This window comes from Suricata suricatta, chromosome 4, assembly GCF_006229205.1.
Source record: "Suricata suricatta isolate VVHF042 chromosome 4, meerkat_22Aug2017_6uvM2_HiC, whole genome shotgun sequence".
NCBI lineage: Eukaryota > Metazoa > Chordata > Mammalia > Carnivora > Herpestidae > Suricata > Suricata suricatta.
This window is the reverse complement of record NC_043703.1, coordinates 122,055,227-122,079,338: the sequence shown is the minus strand read 5'-3', so window position 1 is coordinate 122,079,338 and position 24,112 is coordinate 122,055,227. Positions and strand designations below refer to the sequence as shown.

Below are 24,112 nucleotides of genomic sequence, written 5' to 3'. Positions count from 1 at the left end.
TTATGTAGGAAATGGATGATTAAGTCTTTGGTGTTGTAAAGGCAACTTCATTTAAACATAACCACCCCCACCACCAAAAAAAAGAAGAGAAAAAAAAAGTAAAGAAAATAATAAGGGAAAAGCCCAAGACACACTTCCTATGGGGGGGGCAGGGAACCAGCATGTAATTTCTGTCCTTGATGGAATGTATTAAATAAGCAAACACCCCAACAAGGAAAACAAGTACTACAATGTAAAAATATTAAGAAAAGAAAACCCTCTCACATGCATAAATGTAAGTCCCCTATGAACCAGCAATAGCATTGCTGGGGATTTACCCAAGAGATAGAGAAATGCTGATGCATAGGAGCACATGTACCCCAATGTTCATAGCAGCAATGTCAACAATAGCCAAAACATGGAAAAAGCCTAAATGTCCATTACTCCTCTTTGAATGTTTGACTGCTGACAGCTCTTAAGCCCCACTCTTCCCCCTTCCATCTTGCCCCACCACGGGGCAACCTGGTGTGAAAGGCCACCTGTTTTCAAAGTTTAAGCCATTCAGACCCCAGATCACACATGGAGGTCTCGACCCCAGTCTACCCCCCTAAGATGATACCAAAGCCACTTTTTCTTCTTTTTGCTGAAGCTACTCAGGAAGTAGCTTGGGTGTTTTCTCTGATCTTCCTCAAAAGTCCCTTTTTATGTCTAATGGACCTGTTCATATCCCCTCATTGGTATGCTGCATTCCCATCTCAAAATACAAGGCATTTTTGGTGTGTGGGTAGGGAAGAATCACCTTTTGTGGGGTAACTACAAAACACAAATGAAACTGAACCAAATATTGGGGTTTTTTGACTTGGACTTTAAAAATAACTATGATTAACATATTTCTTCAAAAGGTATCTAGTAATGAATTTTACTAGAGACTTAGAATCAATTAAACAAAACAAGAATTGACAAGAAATTTTAAAACAATTTAACTTAATAGATGAGTTTCAAGCATAGTGGACACAAATGGAAAGAGGATGAGTGAGCTGAAAATTAGGTCACATATTACTAATACACGTATTACTAAAATAAAAAGGCTAAAAATCAGTAATGTGATTATTGATTTTAGAAAGTTAGAAAAACATAAATTAATACCAGAAGAAAGCAGAAAAAAATATAACAGGATAAATAAATAAAATAGAAAACAAAGAAAATCTACAAACCTTAAAGCTATGCTATGGAAAATAATACTAAATTTATAAACCTCTTACAGAACTAGTTGCAAAGAGATAAGGTACCAATTAGCACTACAAAGGTAGAAATAAGTAATAATGCAGATACAGATTTTTATTTTTAATGTTTATATATTTTTGAGAGAAATAAAGAGAGAGAGTAGGGGACGGGCAAAGAGAGAGGGAGACACAGAATTTGAAGCAGGCTCCAGGCCCTAAACTATCAGCACAGAGCCTGACGTGGGGCTCGAACTCATGAACTGTGAGATCAAGACCTGAGCCAAGGTTAGATGCTTAACCAACTCAGCTACCCAGGCATCCTTACAAAGATTATTTTTAAAAGAAGAATATTATATATAATTTTATGCCAAATAATTAGAAAATTAAATTAAAACAAATTTTCTAGAATGTAATTTATAAAAGGTAACACAAAAAGAAATAGAAAAATTTAATGGTCTTATGTTTAGTAAAAATAATTTAATCTGCAATTTGTAAATCCTTCCCCAAATAAATAGCAGGCTCAAGTTGCTGTATCAGTGAATTGCTCCAAATATTTAAAAAACTAAGTAATGGCATATTTCCACTCATTTTCTACTCATTTTTTTAAGGGAAAGCATAATTTAGGTACCAACACTTGTGAAGGAAACTAAAGGAGACAAAATCATTAAGTGTCTCAAAATGTGCAGAAAACTTCCTTGATACAATTCTATACTCTTAGTGAATGTGGATTACGAGAGAACTAAATTAATCTAATAAAATTATCTACAAGAAGTCTAGACAAACAATATAATTAGTGTTAAAACATTAAAATTTTTTCATGGAGATCAAGAAGAAACAAAAATTATCAATTGCCACAATACTGTACTGATGGTCCTCGCTAGGGCAATAATAAGAGGAAAAAACAAGGATTGGAAAAGAAGAAATACAACTGTCATAATTTACAGATAACATGACTGCATATAAAGAAAATCCAAAAAGAAACAAACTTCTAGAATTAGTAGGTGAATTATAAAGGTGAATAGGTATAAAATCAATATATTAACCAAACCAAACCAACTATACAAGTACTTTGTTTTCTATTAATGTTCATTTATTTATTTTAGAGAGAAAGAAAAAAAAAACATGAGTGGGGAAGGGGCAGAGAGAGAGGGAGACAGAGAATCTAAGCAGGCTATGGTCTCTCAGTATAGAGCCTGATATGGGGCTCAAACCCACAAACAAAGATGAGATTATGACCTGAGCTAAAGCCAGATGCTTAACTGACTGAGCCACCGAGATGCACAAGAAGAACTTTTAAAATTAGTAAACTTGTGACTTTCAGTCCAGGGCACCAGCCTTTTTTTTTTTTTTTTTAACATGTATACAACAGTAGTATAGCACTTGTTTGAAGGACATAAGCTACAGAAATGTTTTTTTTTTTTTTAATTCCAGTTCCTCTCCAGAGACCAGTCCCATATCGTCTGGGCCCCAAAACATTCCACAGTGACCACTCAGGGGCAGCAAAGGACTAACTGAGGGAAACAATTATTTTCTGAACCATGGAGTTCTGATGCAAGTTGAGGGTCAGGCAGGGATCGATCACAGTGGCTGGACAACCGTACAGTGAACACTACAGATAGGATGAGGGGATATGGTGACTGGGTCCAGGGTCTATCACAGGAGAAGGGAGAATGAGTAGACATGAAGGCTCCTTGGGCTCACACTTACACAGGGCATCACGCTTGAAGCTCACGTGTAATCTCCAGTGAGGCTACACAGAAGATTACAGAATAACACAGACAGGACTAGAAGTAGGTTATGTTTAAACTCATGCCCCTTCTTTCTGTCCACAACATCTACAACACATCTGTAAGTTCTGCAACTATCTTGTAAACACTGAACTTATATAAATATGATGATCTCTCTTTTAATACTATTATTTTATTACACATGAATATTTAAAATTTTTGTAGCATTTACTCAGTGTTATTTTGTTTCTTCCTCCTCTCCTTCCCACTCTACCCCTGTTCCTTTTTTACCTTCCCAAGGTCAACTCTGGATTCATCAGTGGTCAAGTGAACTCCTGGAACATGTAGGTGGGATGTGAGGGGTGATAGAGTTCTTGCCTTGTAGGTGGAGACAGAACCAGAGAGACTACCTTGTTGTCATAAGAAGTCCTAATTTTAACTCCAGGCTGGTGTGTTGCCTCAAGACACTGGGGTTATGGAGAAAATTCAGGGGTTCAAGGGTTCCATTATTGTGGCCCAAGGTGTTGCACACTCAACTTGATGACTGCCGTCATGGGTGACAATGATTAAGCCTGTGACCTAAAGGACCAGGGGCTCCCTCTAGCTTGATGGAAGACACCACGCTGACCTGGTGTCTTCAACCCCAGAGGCAAGAGCAGTGCTGGAGTAGCCACGGAGCAAGCTAGGCCACAGTTACATCAGAGCACAACCCTATCACTCAGTCCAGGAAAAATGGAAAGGAGTTCACCTTTGATGAACTTATTCAGTATTTAATTGTGCCACTGCAGGCAACAAGAAATAATATATTTTATTTTTAGCTTGCATTTAAGTTGCCTGTCATTTTGAGTACTTTTATTTATTCTGAATTAGAGTGGGGATATACCAGAGTCTTGTTGTTATTGGTTTCAAGCACGTAGAGCCCGGTCCTGGTAACTATTCCCTAATTTTGCCAGGATCTTCACCCAATCTAGACTCTATTCTTCCAGCACACACACTTTCTATTTAACATCTCTGAGTTTCTCGTCAGTCCACATCGCTCAATCCAACCTTTGCCAAGCTGTTGGTTTTCATCTCCTACCTCAAGCAGCCTGGTTATCATCTCACCCTTATTTTGTTTGCCTTGAATAATATTTTTTTCAATCTTACATAGCACAATTCTGCATTTACAAAACAACCTCCACAGATTTCTCTAACACACAGAATATAATTATGACTTTGAACTTACACTCCTCCAACTGTCCCAAGATCTTTCATCAAGAATACCAATATCCCTTTGGGGAAAGTGAGATGCTTTCTTCACTAGCTCATAATGTGGCCAGCTAATCTAGGTTTAGGGGCAAAGAGTAGACAGAGGAATAAGGAGGGAAAAAAAGAAAGTGTTTAAACCTCCATATGGCAATTTTAATTCTAGTCACTGAAATCAAAGCTGGCATTTAGCACTTTGGAGCATCCTTTCTACCTCTCCCATCTCAGCTTCTATTTTGTTCAGGAAAATTAGCAGGCATGTTCCAGAACATGTTTAGAATTGTGGTATAGAGAAAGGGAAGAATACTGATAACCTGCTTCTGGTTAGCAGATGAAAGTGTCAGAAGTTAAAAAAATAAAAATAAAAAGCATCATCCAGGACTTTGTGTCTCCAAGAAAATCAGAAAACCATAGAAGAGCTATCTACTAAATTCTAAGTGCCATGTGTGGAGATTAAGCCCATCAATAAGTTCTACTCCTCAGGCCTCCCCTGACTTACCTCCACCAGCTTGTTGGCATGCTCACGGAAAACTTGGGCATATTCCTTCACTTCCTTTTCATTCCCACTCTTTGCAGCCTCAATGAGAACTAGCAAAGGGACGTTGGTTTCCAAGAAAGAATCAGATATGTGATCCATCACTGCTTTCCGAAGCTGCAATAAAAACAAAAACAAAACATACACAATTAAGGAAAAGAAGAATGGTGTATTTATGAGTCTATTACTCATTTAGCAGTACAGATTAAATTACTGCCTGAGAATAAAAAAATCTTTCTAAACTCTGCCCAGTTCTCATTATCCATGGAAATAATGTTTCAACTCTTCTTAATTTTCCCAATGCTTATCATATCGAAAGAAAACAGAGAGGACTGATAGGTCGTTCTGAATTAACTATATTATATGTCAGTTTGAAATTCACAAATATGGCCTTTAGCTTACAACATTATCGCCCTTTCCTAAAAAAAAAAAAAAAAAAAAAAAAAGGCTATTTTCCTCCTTCAATGGCCCAAATGTCTTCCTTCAGCAAGTTTTGAATCATGATACAGTTAAAGGACTCAGAACTCAGTCCAAGACTCATTAGAAAAGAGGGGAATTTAGGCATCAACAAGCAAATGGGGAGAGTTTAGATAAGAGCTGGGTCTTAAAGCCACCCCTAAAATCTGACCATTTTGCAGTAGCCTGTCCTTTCTCGCTCCATTACTTGACTTTGACGGGGTGGAAACATGAAATCGCTCATAATCTCAAAAATGTTTCTGCCCAAGTGCTATGAGGATATACTTGCTGTGCTCCAGAAAGAAGTACTTAAAATTATTCTTTAAGGTCAGTAAAAAGAAACATACCCAAATATGTAACAATGCATAATTACACATCATTTCCACATTGTTAAAATGGGAAGCAAGGCAGCTGCACGAAAAAAATAAAGAAAAACACTGTACCTGAATAGTTACCTCAGTGCTGCTTTGTTCATGATTTTCAGATGTATACAGGGAGAAAAAACCCAAATAAATGCAAGAGAAGATGGTAAACAATGTGTATGTTTTCCAAACAAATATACCTATTGAGGAGTATGCAGGCAAATCTTTTGGTAGGGTGATACGTGCATATTTATTATTGGTCAGAAGAAGGAGAGCTTTGAAAAAATTACAAATTTCAGTTCTTTTGGCATGAATTATTATAGTAAGGCAGGTATGCGTGCATATATAACTTAGTTTGGTTTACCTCTGAATTGGGCTTGATACTTCACCATATGAAATATATAAAGCCTATGCAAAGTTAATATTAATTAGTTACTTATTTGGCAGCATGTATTAAATTACAACTCAGGAATAATGTTGGTTTTTGGTGAGTTCATATATTCTGGATACATATGATGTGCCAGATACTCAAGTAAGATCTTTACATATCATATCATTTAATCCCCAAAACAACACCATGAGATAGAAATGGTTCTTATACCAGTTTTTCAGATGAATAAAATGGGACCAAGAAATGTGAAATAATGTGCCTGTAATTATAAGGTAGCAAGTGGAAGCTGCCCATGTTCAGAAGGTCTGAAGTACAGTGAGCACTTAATATTGATCTGCCATGCGTCTCTTCCAGAACAGAGTTGCACATGAAGGAGAAACTTTTGGAAGTATAATCATATTGAACTTGACGGGGACAACCGAGGTCAAAGAAAAAGGCTCAGATAAAGTAGGCGATGTGAGCCGGAAGCCAGGTTATGTTACCCATCAAGCCACCATATTGTTTAACGTCACACAAAAATACCCGGAGTGAGAATTCTGTGAAGCTAGAATAGCTAAGTACATCAGCCTCTTTCTCAACCTTCAAGGAAAGTGAGTTCACATAAAAGTGAGCAACTAAAAGTTATCAAGGTCAAAACTCACATAAAGTTATTATAGGAAAAATGATAATAAGGAATGTAATATTCCTTACACACACTGAAACCACGCCAGATACATACACCTGTAAAACAGATTAAAACTGTAAACTACTATCTCAAATAAATTCAAATACGCTAAAAAATGATCAAAGATATTAAATAAGACATAAAGTACAAAAAGAAAAAATTATAGAATGAGGTCATGAAACTTAAGAAAGAATTATAAATAAAAGAAAAATCATTTTTAAAAAAAGACTAAGCAAGAATGAATAAATACAATAGCAAATGCCTTAAGAGAAATGGAAAAAGAAAAGAAGGGGAAAAAATTAAAATCCAAAGGAAATGTTTAGAAAAATATTTTAAAAGATTTGAGGAGAGGTGACATATATTGAAGATAGACCATAAAAATCAATATTTGGCTACCAGAGGTCCCTGAAGAAGAAAATCAAAATAAGAAAACAGAATACTACAAATTATAATTCAAGAACACTTTCATGTACATATAAATTACATTCTGAAAGGATATATCATGTATTTAGGGAGATTAATGTAGATTGTCAAGCAAAATAACTGGATTCTAAAGAAAAACCAAGGAAGAAATCCTTGTATATTTAGATAAATAGAATGCATGACTTATACAAGAAAGAAAATTAGATGGTCATTAGACTTTTCAGTAGCAAAGCTTTATGCCAGAAGAAAATGAGGTACTATAATTTAAGATATTCAAGGAAAGAAAATGTGAGGGAAGAATTTTACAGCCAGCAAAACTGACTTTGAAGAGTAGAAGGCACAGACAAAAAAAGGCACAGTGCAAAACCCCAGAAAATATTGTTCTTATGAGACTCTCTCAGGGAATCTGATAGAGAAGGATCTTAACAACCAAAATAACTCAAAAAACATAAACATGAAACTGACAGTGAGCATTAGAGATATACTTGTTTATAGAACTAAGAGTATACAATGTTTAAATGAATGAAGCAGGTACATGCTCTGGCAATTAAGACACAGTACAACTCAGTAAATAAGAAGAAAAAGGGAATAATATATACAAAAATATTTTTCCTGTTTTATGTCATTTTAATTATGGTGTTAGTATGACTATTAGTGTTCTAACACTACTGTCTTTAAAGATAGAATAAAACAAATGATTACTCATGAGAAGTTATTTCCTACCTCCTATGCCCTTGTTAATGAGTACTGGTGTTGAAGAAAGAAGATGAAATATAGAAGAGGTTTGGGGAAAACCCTACAATCCTAGATCTGAAGAAGATCAATATGAACACAAGATTTTAAAACACACACACACACATACACACACACACACACACACACACACACAAACACACACACCTCTTCCCAGTTCTGTCCAATGAAAAGATATAAAAACAATGGCCAGCCCAATAGCAATGGAGAAATGGCTAGAACTTTGATGCTGAAATATACCCAAAGTCCTGAAATGTCTTATTATGCAAAAAGCTATCAAAGACAACTAGGGTCATGTAAAAATAACTCAGGAGCCCCTCACTTGGCCAAAGATTAGACAATGTGAACCTCACAGAAGATTAAAATTCCAGTGGATTGAAATTCATCAAATATATGTAAATACATGAGTTTATAATGACAAAAAGAAAAACAATTAGCTTGTCACCTTTAGAGGCGGACAAGGAACAAATTCATTTCTCTTGAAAGAATAAAAACTATATCTTGCCTTTCCTGTATGAACTAAAATTCTTCATGAAGAAACTGTTTAGAAACTTACTCCAGTTAAATGAAAACAAAATGATTGGATACCACCATTCTGCAACCTTTAATGCATTAAAAAATGTAGGCAATGAATATCAGTGGTCAAAAACATATACACACAAAGAAGACAACCAGACACTATGTACCTTTGGATAAAATGGCCCATTCCCAGCTACAGTGTTGCCAAAAAGATCACATCTTAAGTGGGTAGAGGCTCTGGATCCCCCAGTGATTTGCAGAAAATACAGAATGACATATGGAACTGCACCACATGCGTCTACTCAGCAAAATGCAAACTGTGGACAACTTACAGTGCAGGCCATTGGGTTCTTCAACAGATGGCTTATAACCAAAAGAAAAGTGATTCAAAGGGATGCAATAGATTAAGAGACTAAAGAGACACATCCCAAAATGTGGGCAAAACTAAACTACATCATCTGATGATGCACTTTAGGGTGATTAAAACACAAAGAAACAGAAGGAAGTGAATACTCTAAAAGTCAAGATAATGGTTACTTTTGGAGGGAGACAGGAAGCATAAAAAGGAGTTTTGTTTGTTTGTTTGTTTGTTTGTTTGAGAGAAAGATACAGTGTGAGCAGGGGAGGGTCAGAGAGAGAGGGAGACACAGAATCCGAAGCAGGCTCCAGGCTTTGAGCTAGCTGTCAGCACAGAGCCCGATGCGGGGCTCGAACCCACGAACTGTGAGATCATGACCTGAGCCGAAGCTGGACGCTCAACCGATTGAGCCACCCAGGCACCCCTAAAAAGGAGTTTTAAAGAGGCTGGCAGAATTTACTTTTTGACCTGCATAGTGGTTATAAGGGGGGTTGCATAATAGTAACTGAATAAACTATATGTTAGTAGTGTGTGGATTTATATGTTTGTGTTTTATTTAATAATAAAAACTTAAAAAAAAAGAAAGACATTTCTCATGTTACACTCTATCATGTTCTCCATTTCTATCTGGGTGTAATTCAGATGTGACACCCAAGGCAACCTGGGCAGCCATAATTAAAGATGATGGACATGGCTTCCCCCCTCAACAATCAATTTGACCTCCTGAATGCATGGAAGAGAGCTTTCCAGTGTCCTGTCACTGGCCCAGTTTTGTTATGTGATTAAAAGTGCAGTTCTATTGTGTTGGAGCCTTTGCATATTTTTAAGTTTATTTTTTAATTACAGTAAAAGAAAGCAGTCCAGTTTCATTCTGTGTGTTGATGTCCAATTCTTCCAGCACCATTTGCTGAAGAGACTGTCTTTTTTACCATTGGATACTCGTTCCTGCTTTGTCGAAGATTAGTTGGCCACACAATTATGTGTCCAATTCTGGGTTCTCTATTCCATTGGTCTATGTGTCTGTTTTTGTGCCAGTACCATGCTGTCTTGATGATGACAGCTTTGTAGTACAGGTTAAAGTCCAAGATTGTGAAGCCTCCAGCTTTGATTTTCTTTTTCAACATTACTTTGGCTATTCAGGGTCTTTTGTGGTTCCATACAAATTTTGAGATTGTTTGTTCTAGATTTGAGAAGAATGCTGGTGCAATTTTGATTGGGATTGCATTGAATGTGTAGATTGCTTTGGGTAATATTGACATTTTAACAGTATTTGTTCTTCCAATCCATGAGCATAGAATGGTTTTCCATTTCTTTGTGTCTTCAGTTTCTTTCATAAGATTTGTATAGTTTTCAGTGTATAGACTTTTTACCTCTTTGGTTAGGCTTATTCCTAGGTATTTTATGGTTCTTGATGCAATTGTAAATGGGATACATTCCTTGATTTCTCTTTTTGTTGCTTCATCATTGGTGTACAGAAAGGGAACCAATTTCTGTACATTGATTTTATATCCTACAATTTTGCTGAATTTATGTATCAGTTATAGCAGTTTTGTGGGCAAGTCTTTCAGGTTTTCCGTGTAGAGTATCATGTCATCTGCAAATTCTTCTTCTTTGCCAATTTGGATGATTTTTATTTCATTTTATTGTCTGACTGCCGGGACTAGGGTTTCCAACTCTATGTTAAACAACAAAAGTGAAAGTGGACATCCCTGTCATGTTTCTGATCTCAGGGGGAAAGCTCTCAGTTTTTCCCCATTAAGGATGATATTAGCTGTGGGTCTTTCGTATATGGCTTTCATGATGTTAAGGTATGTTCCTTCTATCCTGACTTTCATGAGGGTTTTTATTAAGAAACAATGCTGTATTTTGTCAAATGCTTTTTCTGCATTACTGAGAGGATCATATGGTTCTTATCCTTCATTAATGTGGTGTATCATGTTGATTGATACGCAAATATTGAACCAGCCCTGCAGCCCAGGAATAAAGCCCACTCGATCCTGGTGAATAATTCTTTAATATACTGTTGAATTTGATTTGCTAGTATTTTGTTGAGAATTTTTGCTCCATGTTCATCAGGGATATTGGCCTGTAATTCTCCTTTTTAGTGGGGTTTTTGTTTTGGGAATCAAGGTAATGCTGACTTCACAGATTGAGTATGGGAACTTCCCTTCCATTTCTGTTTTTTGGAACAGCTTGGGAAGAATAGATACTAACTCTGCTTTAGTTGTCTAGTACAATTCCCCTGTGGAGCCATCTGTCCCAGAACTCTTATTTGTTGGAAGATTTTTGATAACTGATCAAATTTCTTCACTGGATATGGGTCTGTTCAAATTTTCTATTTCTTCCTGTTTGAGTTTTGGTAGTGTGTGGGTGTCTAGGAATTTGTCCATTTCTTCCAGATTGTCCTGTTTCTTGGCATGTAATTTTTCATAGTATTCTCTAATAATTATTTTTCTGTAGTATTGATTGTGGTCTCTCTCTTTCATTCATAATTTTATCTGTTAGGATTCTCTCTCCTTTCTTTTTGAGAAGTCTGGCTAGGAGTTCATCAGTTTTGTTTACTCTTTCAAAAAAAAAAACAGCTCTTAGAATCATTTATCTGTTCTACTGTATTTGGGGGAAGGTGAGGAATTCTATATTGTTTATTTATGCCCTACTCTTTATCATTTCTCTTCTTCTTCTGGCTTTGGATTTTCTTTGATGTTATGCTTCTAAGTGTGAGGTTAGGTTCTGTATTGGAGATTTTTTGTTGAGATAGGCCTGAATTGCAATGCATTTTTCTCTTAGGACTGCCTTTATTGCATCCCAAAGGGTTTGGACGGTGATATTTTCATTTACATTTGCTTCCCTATAATTTTAAATTTCTTCCTTAATTGCTTTGTTGACCCATTCATTCTTTAGTAGGATGTTCTTTAACCTCCATGAATTTGGAGGCTTTCCAGATTTTTTTCTTGTGATTGATTTCAGGTGATCTGAAAATATACCTGGTATGATATCAATCCTTTTATATTTATTGAGGGCTATTTTGTGACCCACTATGTGATCTATTTTAGAGAATTTCCCATGTGAACTTGAGAAAAAATGTGTATCCTCCTGCTTTTGGACGAAAAGTTCTGGATATATCTGTCAAGTCCATCTGGTCCACTGTATTATTCAAGGCCATTGTTTCTTTATTGATTTTCTGCTTAGATGATCTGTCTAATGCTATAAGCAGAGTATTAAAGACATCTATAATTACCACATTAGCAATAAGATTGCTTATATTTGTGATTAATTGATTGATATTTTGGGTGTTATCAAGTTGGGGGCAAAAACTCACAATTTACAATTATTAGTTCTTCTTGATGGATAGTCCTCTTAATTAAGATATAATGCCCTTCTTCATCTCATGTTACAGTCTTTAGTTTAAAATCTAATTTTTCTGATATAAGTATGGTTACTGCAGCCTTCTTTTAACTTCTAGTAGCATGATATTTGGTTCTCCATTCCCTCACTTTTGATCTGCGGGTGTCCTCAGGTCTAAAATGAGTTTCTTGTGTAAAGCATATAGATGAATCTTAGTTTTTTTATTTTTTTATCCATGCTGATACCTTATGTCTTTTGACTGGGGCATTTAGTCCATTTACATTCATAGTGATTACTGAAAGATATGGATTTAGTGTCATTGTGTAATTTATAGGTTTCATGCTTGTGGCTATGTGTCTGGTCCTTTGTAGTCTTTGCAGCATTCCATTCAGAGTTTCCTCTTAGAATCTCCTGTAAGGCTGGTTTAGTGGTCACTAGGTCCTTCAGTTTCTGTTTGTCTGGGAAAGACTTTATCTCTCCTTCTATTCTGAATGATAGACTTGCTGGATAAAGGATTCTAGGCTGCATATTTTTCTTACTCAGCACATTGAATATTTCCTGCCACTCCCTTCTGGACTGCCAAGTTTTAGTGGACAGGTCTGCTACTACCCTTATGTGTCTAGCCTAGGTTAAGGCCCATTTGTCTCTAGCTGCTTTCAGAATTCTCTCTTTATCTTTGTATTTTGCCAGTTTCACTATGATACACCATAGTGATGGCCTGTTCTTGTTGAATCTGAAGGGAGTTCTTGGTACCTCCTGGACTTGCATGTCTGATTCCTTCCCCAGATCAGGGAAGTTCTCAGCTATAATTTGTTCAAATAAACCTTCTTCTGCCCCTTTCCCTCCCTTCTTCTTCTGGAACTCCTATGATACAGATATTAAGTTATTTCATTGAATCACTTAGGTCTCTAATTCTCCGCTCATGGTCTAGTGGTCTAATGGTCTAATCTTTCTTTTTCTCAGATTCATCATTTTTCATAATTTTATCTTCTAATTCACCTATTCTCTCCTATACTTTCTTCCTTGCTGTCACTGCATCTAGTTTATTTTGCATCTCATTTACAGCATTTCTTAATTCATCGTGACTATATCTTAGGTCCTTGATCTCAGCAGCAATAGTTTCTCTGCTGTCTTCTATGCTTCTTTGAAGCCCAGCTATTAGTTTTATGACTATTACTCTAAATTCTTATTCTGGTATATTGTTTATATCTGTTTTGAGCCATTCTTTGGTTGTCATTTATTCCTGGAATTTCTTTTGAGGAGAATTCTTCCATTTCATCATTTTGGCTAGTTTTCTTTTAAATGTATTAAGAGCTTGTTATGTGTTTGATATAGATATAGATATAGACAGATATATAGGTAGATATAGATGAGGTCCCAAAAGTTAATTTTTGGTTTTATTTCCCTTATCTTCAGAGATATGTTAAGAAGTTGCTATGGCTGAGGTCCAAAAAGTTGTTGCCTATTTTTCCTCCTCTAGGGTTTGTATGGTTTCCTGTCTCACATTTAAGTCTTTCATCCATTGTAAGTTTATTTTTATTTATGGTATAGGAAATAAGAATTGACCAAGAATCAAATCAGAAAATGAAAAAACCACTGGACTGATATCTGATGGTGCCTTGAAACAGGTGGCTGTGCTGGTCCGGAGGAGGGGCCAGCTGGTTCAGTCAGTGTCAGTCTTGCTCTGGCAGATAATGCAGTTACAGGCATATAGGGGAGTGATTTGGTGGAGGCAAGTCCTGCCTCCCCTGGGGGACCCTGCTTTCCTGTTCCCTGAAGCCCCACCATGTTGGTGATGGTGAGAAAAATGGTGACACCTCAATCTCTCCTCCCCAGACCAGGTGCCCCAAACCACACTGTTCAGGCCATCCTCACAGTGCTGTGCAGGCATGATCAGGCTGCTTTGTCTTGCTCCACAGTCTCCCATGCTTCCCAGGCACTCAGCTGGGATTCAGACCCTGGTGTCAAAGGATCCCCACTCTACTGCACCTCTGTTCTGGGGTAGTACCAGTCTGTCCAGCCAACAAAAGGCCTCTGGCTGGCACCTACAGGGTTTTTTGTCCTTGGAGTGGCAATATACCTTCTTACCACAGCACTAGAGGAAGGGGACTGCTTTCTCCCAGTGTGTCTCTGAGCTTGCCCAGAGCTAGCTCCCTTCTCTCCCAGGGGAATGCACCAGCAGCCAACCCCAATCCAGAGAGAGTCATACCATCCTGGATTGTCACTCCTAAGGCTGTTTGCAAGTTAGAGACTGACTATCTCCACTCTTTTCCATTTAGGATCTGTGGCCCAGAGGGGTTTTTCTCTTGTTCAAATACCATCCCACACGTCCACAGCCTCTTTCTCTTCCTTTTGTCTTTCCATGGAAGGGGTTTCCCCCTTCAGTCTGTGTCTATGTTGCCTGTTTTACCTCCCCCAATTTGCAAGCATACCACCAAACTATCCCAACAAGCTGTCTCTATGAGCCCCAGGAAATGTTTCTGTCACTCTGTAACCCTGATTCCTGGACGTACAAGTCTTCCGACTTAAATACTGCTGTGTTTGAGGGATAAGGAAACTTCGGATCCCCCTACTTCAGTCATGTTGACTCCTCCCCTCATTTTGAAGTTTACTGGTTGGTCTGCCGTAACTTAACTAGAACACATTGAAACACATTTCCTTTTTTTGCTCTTTCTTTTCTTTTTTTCTGCCAACTCTGCCTTCTTTAAGGCTGCCTTTCCTTTCTCAGATCGTTCCTACTTAAAGGGTGGCCCAGAGGCCAGCATAAGTGCCAATTCCTGGGAGAAATGCAAACCTGAGGCTCCATCCCAGACCTGCATTTCAATCAGAATCTGCATTTTAATAAGATGCCTCATGATTCCTAAGTACAATAAAGTTCAAGGAGCACTGCCCTAGAAGACCTATTGCAAGAGTGTAGCTCTTAGTTGCAAACATTAGAAACTAATTATGGCAGATTCAAGTGGAAAGCCTATTCTGCTAATTTAAAGAAAGGACAGAACTCAGACATGTTAGTATACCTTGTGCCTTTGTGTCATTAGCTTTTGATTCAAAGTCTTAGTCTGATGCACCTGATTTTTATCTGGGTGAAATACAGACTCAAATCTCGGTCATGTGCCAACATCTAGTTGCAACGGTGAAGAAAGAAGGTATTGGGGAAAAGTGTGACAACAAGGATACTGTCCATTGGCTTCTCATCCCAAAATTCATATAATGGGGAGTTCCTCAAGCACAGGAATTCAGAGGCTGACTCAAAAACAAAAATAAGGCCAATAAAGAATAGACCTGGTAGAATAATAATTCAGTTTCTTAAGCATGAGAAGAAGGTGTAAAAAATAGAAACACTCATAGAAAATAATTAAAGGTGAAGGGTTATTTACAAGGAACAAGATCAGGAACTATGAACTAGGATAGGAATGGAAAGTATGCTACATTTCCTTTCTATGCCTACGCCAGACATGATTAATCAATTACAGTATTCGTTTTTGCTGAACTCAAATACTGTTTTCATAATCCTTCTCAGCTCTGGTAGCTAATACTAATCAATCCTATTTTTCCTGCAGTGTGAAAGCTTTCTTTGCTGAAATTTTCTCACAATTTACATATTTTTGCATTCCAGTCTTTAGGAAGAATTGTCTGTGTATGTTTAAGCAATCCACTGTCATCCTGACTTTTAGAAATAAAAGTTAACACCCAGGTATCTAGGCTAGGCTGATGACATTTAACAAATGTTTGACTGCTTAACATCTGTCTTGTCATTTAGACAGATGTTTAGAAAAATCTTGTTAATGATATTAGCTTCTTCACTAGAATTTTGTAAACCATAGAAACCAAGGTCAGATTTGTGGTGCAGGGTGATTTTAAATGGGCTCAAAACTTTGAAACTTTAAGTCTTTCCATGGATGTGGCTTATTCAGGGCTCTTCATGACCACTGACATATTTTTACCATATTTCCTTAAGCTTTGGGGTCTAATTGTTATTAAAAGTGAAAAATCAAAGCAACAAAGTGTCTGGGCCAGGAGCCATCCAGCCTAGGGGGCTTGAGAAAAATTGAGCCTCATTAAGTCAGGCAAATTTTAGCCAGGCTGAAGGTCAATTAAGGTAATCAGTCAGCACAGTAATCCACAGAAAGCCACTTTAATAAGCTAAGGTGCCATCAATGTACACAGTCCACTGGTAATGATGGCACTGTTCATTGTTTGAGCTGGGAGTGAGGGCAGATGGGGAGAGCAGAGGCATATCTATGATGCTGTGGAAGAACACTTAGAGAATAATCACTGTTTTTGCCTCATTTTGTTTCCTTTACAAGAGAAATACAAAATTCTTTGGTAATTCAATTCATTATCCTGATGGTGCTATCTTCTACGAAGCTAAATCATTTTAATTGGGATACGAGCTTCTTTACTTAATGGAATCAATTATTTCTAAAAAGAAAAAATATATAAAGAAGAGTTATCAGGCTTTATTCTTTTCCCCATGTCCCTCCCCACCCCCATCCTCACCCCAGATTCAGGCTACACTGGAATCAAAGCCTAGCTGTCATCATTAGCAATACCTGTGTACATGGCCCCAAAAGCAAACACATAATGGTTTTGTTTAGCCAGATAAACAATTCTTGCCCTCTAGATTTTTCCTCTAGGAGTGCTAATGCAACCGGGATAAAAGTTGGAACGTATCCTGATGAACTAAGAAGTACTGAGGCTAACTTAAAGAATTACAGTGGATTTGTTGTATTAATGAGCCCAATTATTCACCTCTCCTCATATGCATGCCCATTGCCACATAACTCTAGTCACTGCCCTCTCTGGCTCTGGGCTGGGCCACGTGACAAGCTTAGCACCAACAGATGTTGGCCATAACGATGTATACAGGAGCCTGAAAGGCCCATTCACCACCAGGCTTGCTTGGTCTTGTTATCTGTCATTTCCTTGAGAAAAACATGCCTGAGGTAGACCGCTTGTGTCCCAATAAGGAAAACTAAAGTGTTGAATAGACCTGAGTCACCTCAGTCATCTCCGTGAAGGCCATCTTAGGTCAGTCAAGAGCAAGTGAGGCCAGACACATGAGAGGGCCCAACCAAGATGACCAGCCCAAACTAGTAAGAAACACATACTATTATTGAGTGTCACTGAGATGTTATATTGCACTATTGTGACAATAGATAACTGATAAGATAATATACATATTTTATTAGAATAAGTTTTGTGGCCGTTTAATCATCTTTTAGGGGGGGACATCATAAAAATAAATTTCTGATCAATCAGATCATTCTAATTCAGTTATTTTACCAAAATCACTGGATTAACAGTAGTCTGCTCTGCTTGTTTCATTATACAGCCATGGCCCATGTTTAAAAAATATCACAACTGTAATTTCTTATTTGTATAGATTTACCAAATCCCTTAGTTCAAAAGCTGTACTTAAGAGAAAAGTCATAGAGACTTAGATAAGAAAAGGTTGGTCAGGCCTCATCCTGAAGAATAGTAGCAAATGCCTGACTCCTTCTGTTGGTTCCATTTTCTACCAAGGACACACAGGACTGTGTCAAAGTCCCCTTCTCCCTCCACAAGAAGCAAGGGCAATCGCTTTCAGGGGAAGAAGCGGTGGCATGTTGCTCTAGGATCTAAGAAGTGCTAGGTTTATTGTGGATCCCCAGGGGGCCTCAGTGCAGCAGATACACAGCTTGTCTTAATGCTGATACAAATATTAGCAAAATGAGAAATAAGGAGGTAAAAGAGATGATGGCAGAATGGAGTGTGTGCGGCAGAGACTGAGGTAGACTCAGCAGTGGGGCATGGAGGAAAGATGGTGAGGGGGAGAGCAATAAAGGACTGGGGAAAATTAATATTTTGCATTAATAAACTTTAATTCTTACTTTGTGCTTGACACTCTTCTGAATGCTTAGAATAACCTGTTTATTTCTCTGAAAAAAAAGTTGGCTACTATTTTCTCTATTTTATAGGTGAGGAAATTGAGGCAATAGAATCCAGTCAGTTGCCCACACTCACATGACTAATAAATAGGTGGCAGAGGATGGACTCAGAGCCCATGCTCTAAATTAATACACACAACTCCTCATACATCTACATTGTTCCAGCTTTGCATCCATTATTAACAAAAAGCAACCGTATATATGATGATAGTGTACAAAAGTAATCCAGCTTACTGATTAATTAGTGAAGTGCATAAAGAATTCTGGAAGCCTTTTCAAAGACATAAGAGCACAAAGAAGAAAACCACAGTGGAGAGAATGGAAGAACGGACACCACAAGAGGGAACCAGTGGCCCCTCCAGAGGCAGATGCGATGCTGAGTCCTAATAAATCCCCACTCTAGGAGCTGAAAAGGACCTGTGGATATGAGACTCTGTGACTTCCTGGGGCTTTAAGAGTCTGTAAAAAAAAAAAAATGGAGTACTCATGGTTCAAGATATATCTATTACAAAAACATATTGATGGGCTATACTTGGTCTTATCTAACTATCTTAACAAAACTTGGTCAAAGTGTTTTAAAATGGTACACTGTGAGATTCTCAACACAGACTCAAGAGAAGGGGAGTGAGACTTCTTCCAGAAATGACTGGGATCCACTTCGCATGCTTTGAGATGGTAATCACAATATGTTATGGACATCTATAAGCCAGGTGGCAGCAGAGGTTAGCAGGGATTTGCCTTATTAGAGGAGATCTCTGAAATCTTTAGATAAAATTTTGTACTGTCAAAATCTAGCATTCCAGTTTTTATTCTCATTCTTAGGACTTTTAGAATCAAGCCCTATTCATACTAAATATATCTACCTATTACATAGTTCATAAGCACAGGCACACCCAAAACTGTGAGTCGGAGGCCTCTGCAGCCAGGACCAGGGGCACCTTGAACTTGGTATCATCCGGCAAATGCAAGGACTCATAAATACTGCCTTCATTAGCTCATGGGCCCTGTGATTTGTGTCCCTGATGAACAGGGGCACATTTTTTGACCCCTCCAGTAAACAGGCAATGTAATTCCTCTGTAAATTGACTATTAGAATTGTCTAAACGCCCTTGCTACAAGCTGAAAGGCATAGTTAACACTTTTTACATAAGCTAGAAGACCAAAATTTAGCTATCAATCAACCAAGGCAGAAAGGAATGACTTGACAAAATCATTTGTTAAGTTTGACAGGAGTCAAGAACACAAGGCTTTCTTCCAACTGTTTAAATGTATGTGTGACAAGGGAATATTAATTGCATAAGACAAGACATTTAAAGGTATTAGCTCAGCACTACCAGTCTATTTTACCCAATTAAGGCTATTCATCAATGTGAATAACTGCATTTTCCTCAGCAAACCAAAAGGAATACAGGTGATGGATAGTCCCCAATCTAACAATCTACTTCCTTATTTCATGGGAGGGCAAAGAGATGAGAGGATAGACATAGTGCAACTCACAAACTGAAAAAGAAATGTTGACTGTCTCAGATGACCAGAAATCATCCGCCTATGGGAGGGACATGAGGGGTATATGATGTATATTGAGGCACCTTCAAAGAGATACTGCAAAGTGTTCTGCACAAAGTCTAAAAACCCACAATTATTTGATGAATATGAAACAGTTACCTGAAAAAGACAGAACAAGAAAAAAATGGCTCTCCCCAGCTAACGAGAATCATAGAAACTTAAACTTAGATGAGACTTTGAAGACTACATGTTCAATTTAATTTCCAATGAGAGGCTATCTCTGATTCTTTTTAATGGATGGATGTTAATTTTTTTTTGCTTTATTGAAGTATAACTAACAAATAAAATTGTAAGATATTTAAAATGTTCATCATGGGGTGCCTGGGTGAGTCATTTGGTTCAGTGAGGGACTCTTGATTGTGGCTCAGGTCATGATCTCACTATTTGGGGGATGGAGCTCTACTTCAGGCTCTGCATCTTGGCCCCTCCCCCACTTGTGTGTACATGTACATGCATGCTTGGGCTTTCTCTCTTGCTCTCAAAATAAATAAGTAAACTTTTTAAAAAGTAATAAAATTGGGGTGACTAGGTGGCTCAGTCAGTTAAGCATCTGACTTTGGGTCAGGTCATGATCTCATAGTTTGCGAGTTCCAGTCCCACATCAGGCTCTCTGCTGTCAGCACAGAGCCCACTTCAGATCCGCCATTCCCCTCTCTTTTCCCTTCCCCCTCTCTCTTTCTGTCTCTCTCTCCCTCTTTAAAATACATAAACATTTAGGGGCACCTGAGTGGCTCAGGTGTGTGTAAAGTGTCCAACTTCAGCTCAGGTCATAATCTCACAGTTTGTGAGTTTGGGCCTCATGTCTAGCTCTGTGCTGACAGCTCAGAGCCAGAATCTGCTTCGGATTCTGTGTCTCCCTCTCTCTGCACCTTCCCTGCTCATGCTCTGTCTCTCTCTAAAAAAGAAACATTAAAAAATATAAACAAATAAATATTTAAAAAATAAGGTATACATTATGATAATTTGGTATGCATATACATTGTGAAAGGATCCTCTCCCATCTAATTTATTAATATACAAATTACTGCATATACTCTCTTTTGTGTGTATGTGAGACAATTTAAATCTACTCTCTTAGCAAACTTCAATCTTACAATATAGTGTTATCAAATAGAGCGATGGTTTACATTAGCTCCTCAGACCTTATTCATGTTATAGTGAAAGTTTATACACTTTGACTAATCCTTCCCTACCTCTCCTACTCCCAACCCCCTGGCAACCACTTTTCAACTTTGCTTTTGAGTTACACTTTTTTTCTTTAAGATTCCACATGTAATTGATAACATGAAGTATCTGTCTTTCTCTGCTCAATGTATTTCACTTAGCATAATGGTCTCAAGACCATGCATGTTACAAAAGGCAGGATTCCCTTTTTTCCCTTTGTCTGAATAATATTTCATTGTTTCTATAATTTTCCCAGTTCATCTACTCAACACTCAGGTTGTTTCCACATCTTGGCTACTATGAATAATGATGTAATGAACAAGGGGAATGCAGTTATCTCTTCCATGTCCTGTTTTCATTTGCTTTGGAGATACAGCTGACCCTTGAACAATGCGAGGTGAAGTGGGAGGTGCGGTTAAAGGCACCAACACTCTATGCAGTCAAAAACCCACATACAACTTTTCAGTGAAATATTACTCAACCATAAAAAAGAATGAAATCTTGCCATTTGGAACAACATGGATGAAGCTAGAGAATATAATGTTAAGTGAACTAAGTCAGTCAAAGATAAATACCATATGATTTCACCCATATGTGAATATAATAGAACAAATGAGCAAATGGGGGAAAAAAGAGAAAGAGGCAAATCAAAAAACAGACTCTTAACTATAGAGAACAAACTAATGGTTACCATAGGGGAGGTGGGTAGAGGGGTGGGTTAAATAGATGATGGGATTAAGGAGGATACTTCTTGTGATGAGCACTGGATAATGTATGGAAGTGTTAAATTACTATATTGTACACCTGAAACTAATATAACACTGTATGTTAACTAACTGCTCTTAAAAGAAAAACTTTAAAAATCCACATATAGCTTTTGACTCCCTTAAAAATTAACTACTAATAGCCTACTATTGACCAGAGAGCTTATTGAAAATATAAATAGTTGGTTAATACATATTTGTATGTTACATGCATTATATTCTGTATTCTTCCAATGAAGTAAGCTAGAATAAAGAAAATGTTATTAAGAAAATCATAAGGATGAGAAAACATTTATAGTATCATACTGTACTGTATTATCAAAACAAAAAATTCACATATAGTGGACCTGCGTAGTACAAATTCATGTTGTTCAAGGGTCATTTTTATGTCAGAAGTAAAGTTACTGGATTTTGTGGTGATCTGTCTTTAATTTTTTGAGGAAGCTCCATACTGTTTTCCAAATGGGCGCACCAATATTACATTCCCACAGTGTACAAGGGTTCCCTTTTCCCCATAATCTCACCAACATTTGTTATCTCGTATCTTATTAGTGATAGTCATTCTAACAGGTGTGAGGTGATATCTTGTTTTTTATTGGCATTTCACTGATGAGTAGTGATGCTGAGCACTTTTTAATATACTTATTGGGTATTTGCATGTTTTCTTTGGAAAAATGACTATTCAGGTCCTCTGCACATTTAAAACACAATTTGTGTTTGTATTATTTAGTTGTATGTGTTCTTTCTATATTTGGGCTATTAACTCATTATTGGATATATGTTTTGCAAATATTTTCTCCCAGTCAGTAGGTTGCCTTTTCATTTTGTTGGTTTCCTTTGCTGTGTAGAGCTTTTCAGTTTGATATAGCCCCACTGTTTTGTTTTGTTTTGTTTTGTTTTTACTTTTTGCTTCTTCTGCCTTTGCTTTTGGTGTTTTATTTAAGGAAATATTGCCAAAACTAATATCAAATAGCTTACCTCCCCCTTTTTTTTCTTCTAGGAGTTAAATGATTTCAGGTCTCACGTTCAAGTCTTTACTTAATTTTGAGTTGGTTTTTGTATATGGTGTAAGTTAGAAGTCTAGTTTCATTCTTCTGCATGTGGCTGTACAGGTTTTCTAACACTGGAAACAATCCCTTATTGAAGAAACTATCCTTTCTCATTGCATATTCTTGGCTCTAGATGTTTATTTTTGATAAATTAATAAAATCCCTTAATTATTGTCTTCAATTATGTATTTCAAATCTCAAAAGGGATGAGAAAATTTCTGATCTCAAAGGGGGGGAAATGGATCCATAAAGGAAAATCTACACAAATACTATACTATTATTAAAGATATTTAAATATTATGCCAAAGGGGAAAAATCAGAGTAAATGCACAAAAATATGATGGGTAGATAGTAATATAATTAGCTCAAGACAGCAGAAATTCTGTTATAAGAGTAATAAGTTCACAGAGAAGAAAAATATGCTTTATCTCTTTCTTACTTTATTCTACTCTCTCTACTTCGTAATTGGTGTTAACTCACTTTTTCATTCTACTAGCATTTGAGGACTTCTGGTTTACCAAGCACTAAGTTTGGCCTGGGTCCCAGACAAAGCAAGAAAAGTGATCTACTCTCACTGCTGAAACCTTCTCTACTGTGTCGATTCCCCTTTACTAATAATGCTATAATGACCAACTTGACCATATACATACCTGACTGGCTTCATAAATGATGCTGCTTAGAGGTAATAAGTGTGAGTTCCTCCTATTAAATATGTTGGAGCCTGGCCTATGAAACACTTTTTAAGAGCCCAAATTTGTTACATTTCCTTCACATCATATTACTTAAGATGTTTTCTCACTTAATGGTTCTTTCAGGATTTCTCCTCCCCTCTATTAGGACAGACATACTTTCAAACACCCACTTTGCTAGCTCAGAATATTTGGCATTTTTTAAAAAGGTGGAATTTTAGGTAGCATTGGTGAAGGTGGAAAAGACATTTCTTGTATAACTATCTTGCTCGGATCCCTTAATCAACACTGGAAAGCAGAAAAGCAGAATGATTTTCCTGCATATTTGGAAAGTCTACTCAGTTTATGACTGCTTTATTAATAATCTTGTGCATGTTTGTTTTTATAGTTTGAAGAGAAATTTCTTAGATATTATTTCATTTAATCCTCTTTACAAAGTCATTGTGGGGGTGAGAGATATGGTTTGTAGGGAGAATATCATTTTATTTGTTGTAGAGATAAGGAAAGGGAACAGTCCACTGGTTGTACCCAGCAAATGCCAGAGTCAGGTCTTTTGATTCCAAGATTAGCACTTTTTTACATAAGGTCCATGTGTTTATAAATCTGGCTATTCAAATTCACAAATCCCAACTGGACAAAGTTCATCTTGTTTTCTATCCTTCACTCCCATATCTAGTCAACCGCTCACCTTCCAGCATTATATCCAGCACAGCTTACTGCACTGCTTACCACAAAAGGAAACAGAAATTTGGATACCTGGACATTTCATTCTAAGCATTAAATATCTGTCATTGATTAGCTGGCATCAAATGGGTGTAAGCTGTTTGAATCCACTGTGAGAAAGTCAAAAGTTGCATCAGATAAGTTTGTCCATCAGAGATCCTTAGGAGGCATATAAAATGCTACTAAAGAGAGTCGATCCCCCACAACTGCATAGGCAATTTGGAAAAACAATCACTGAATGGGTGGA

At 37.2% G+C, this 24,112-nt stretch overlaps 1 protein-coding gene across 3 annotated transcripts in view; it reads right to left on the bottom strand.

Annotated features, from left to right (window-relative positions):
- CTNNA2 (catenin alpha 2) overlaps window positions 1-24,112 on the bottom strand; it is a 1,129,701-nt gene that overhangs the window by 237,304 nt on the left and 868,285 nt on the right. For all 3 annotated transcript variants that reach the window (XM_029937693.1, XM_029937690.1, XM_029937691.1), the window contains exon 9: window positions 4,674-4,826. In XM_029937693.1, coding sequence (XP_029793553.1) covers window positions 4,674-4,826 — 153 coding nt within the window. The remainder of the gene's footprint in view (window positions 1-4,673; window positions 4,827-24,112) is intronic.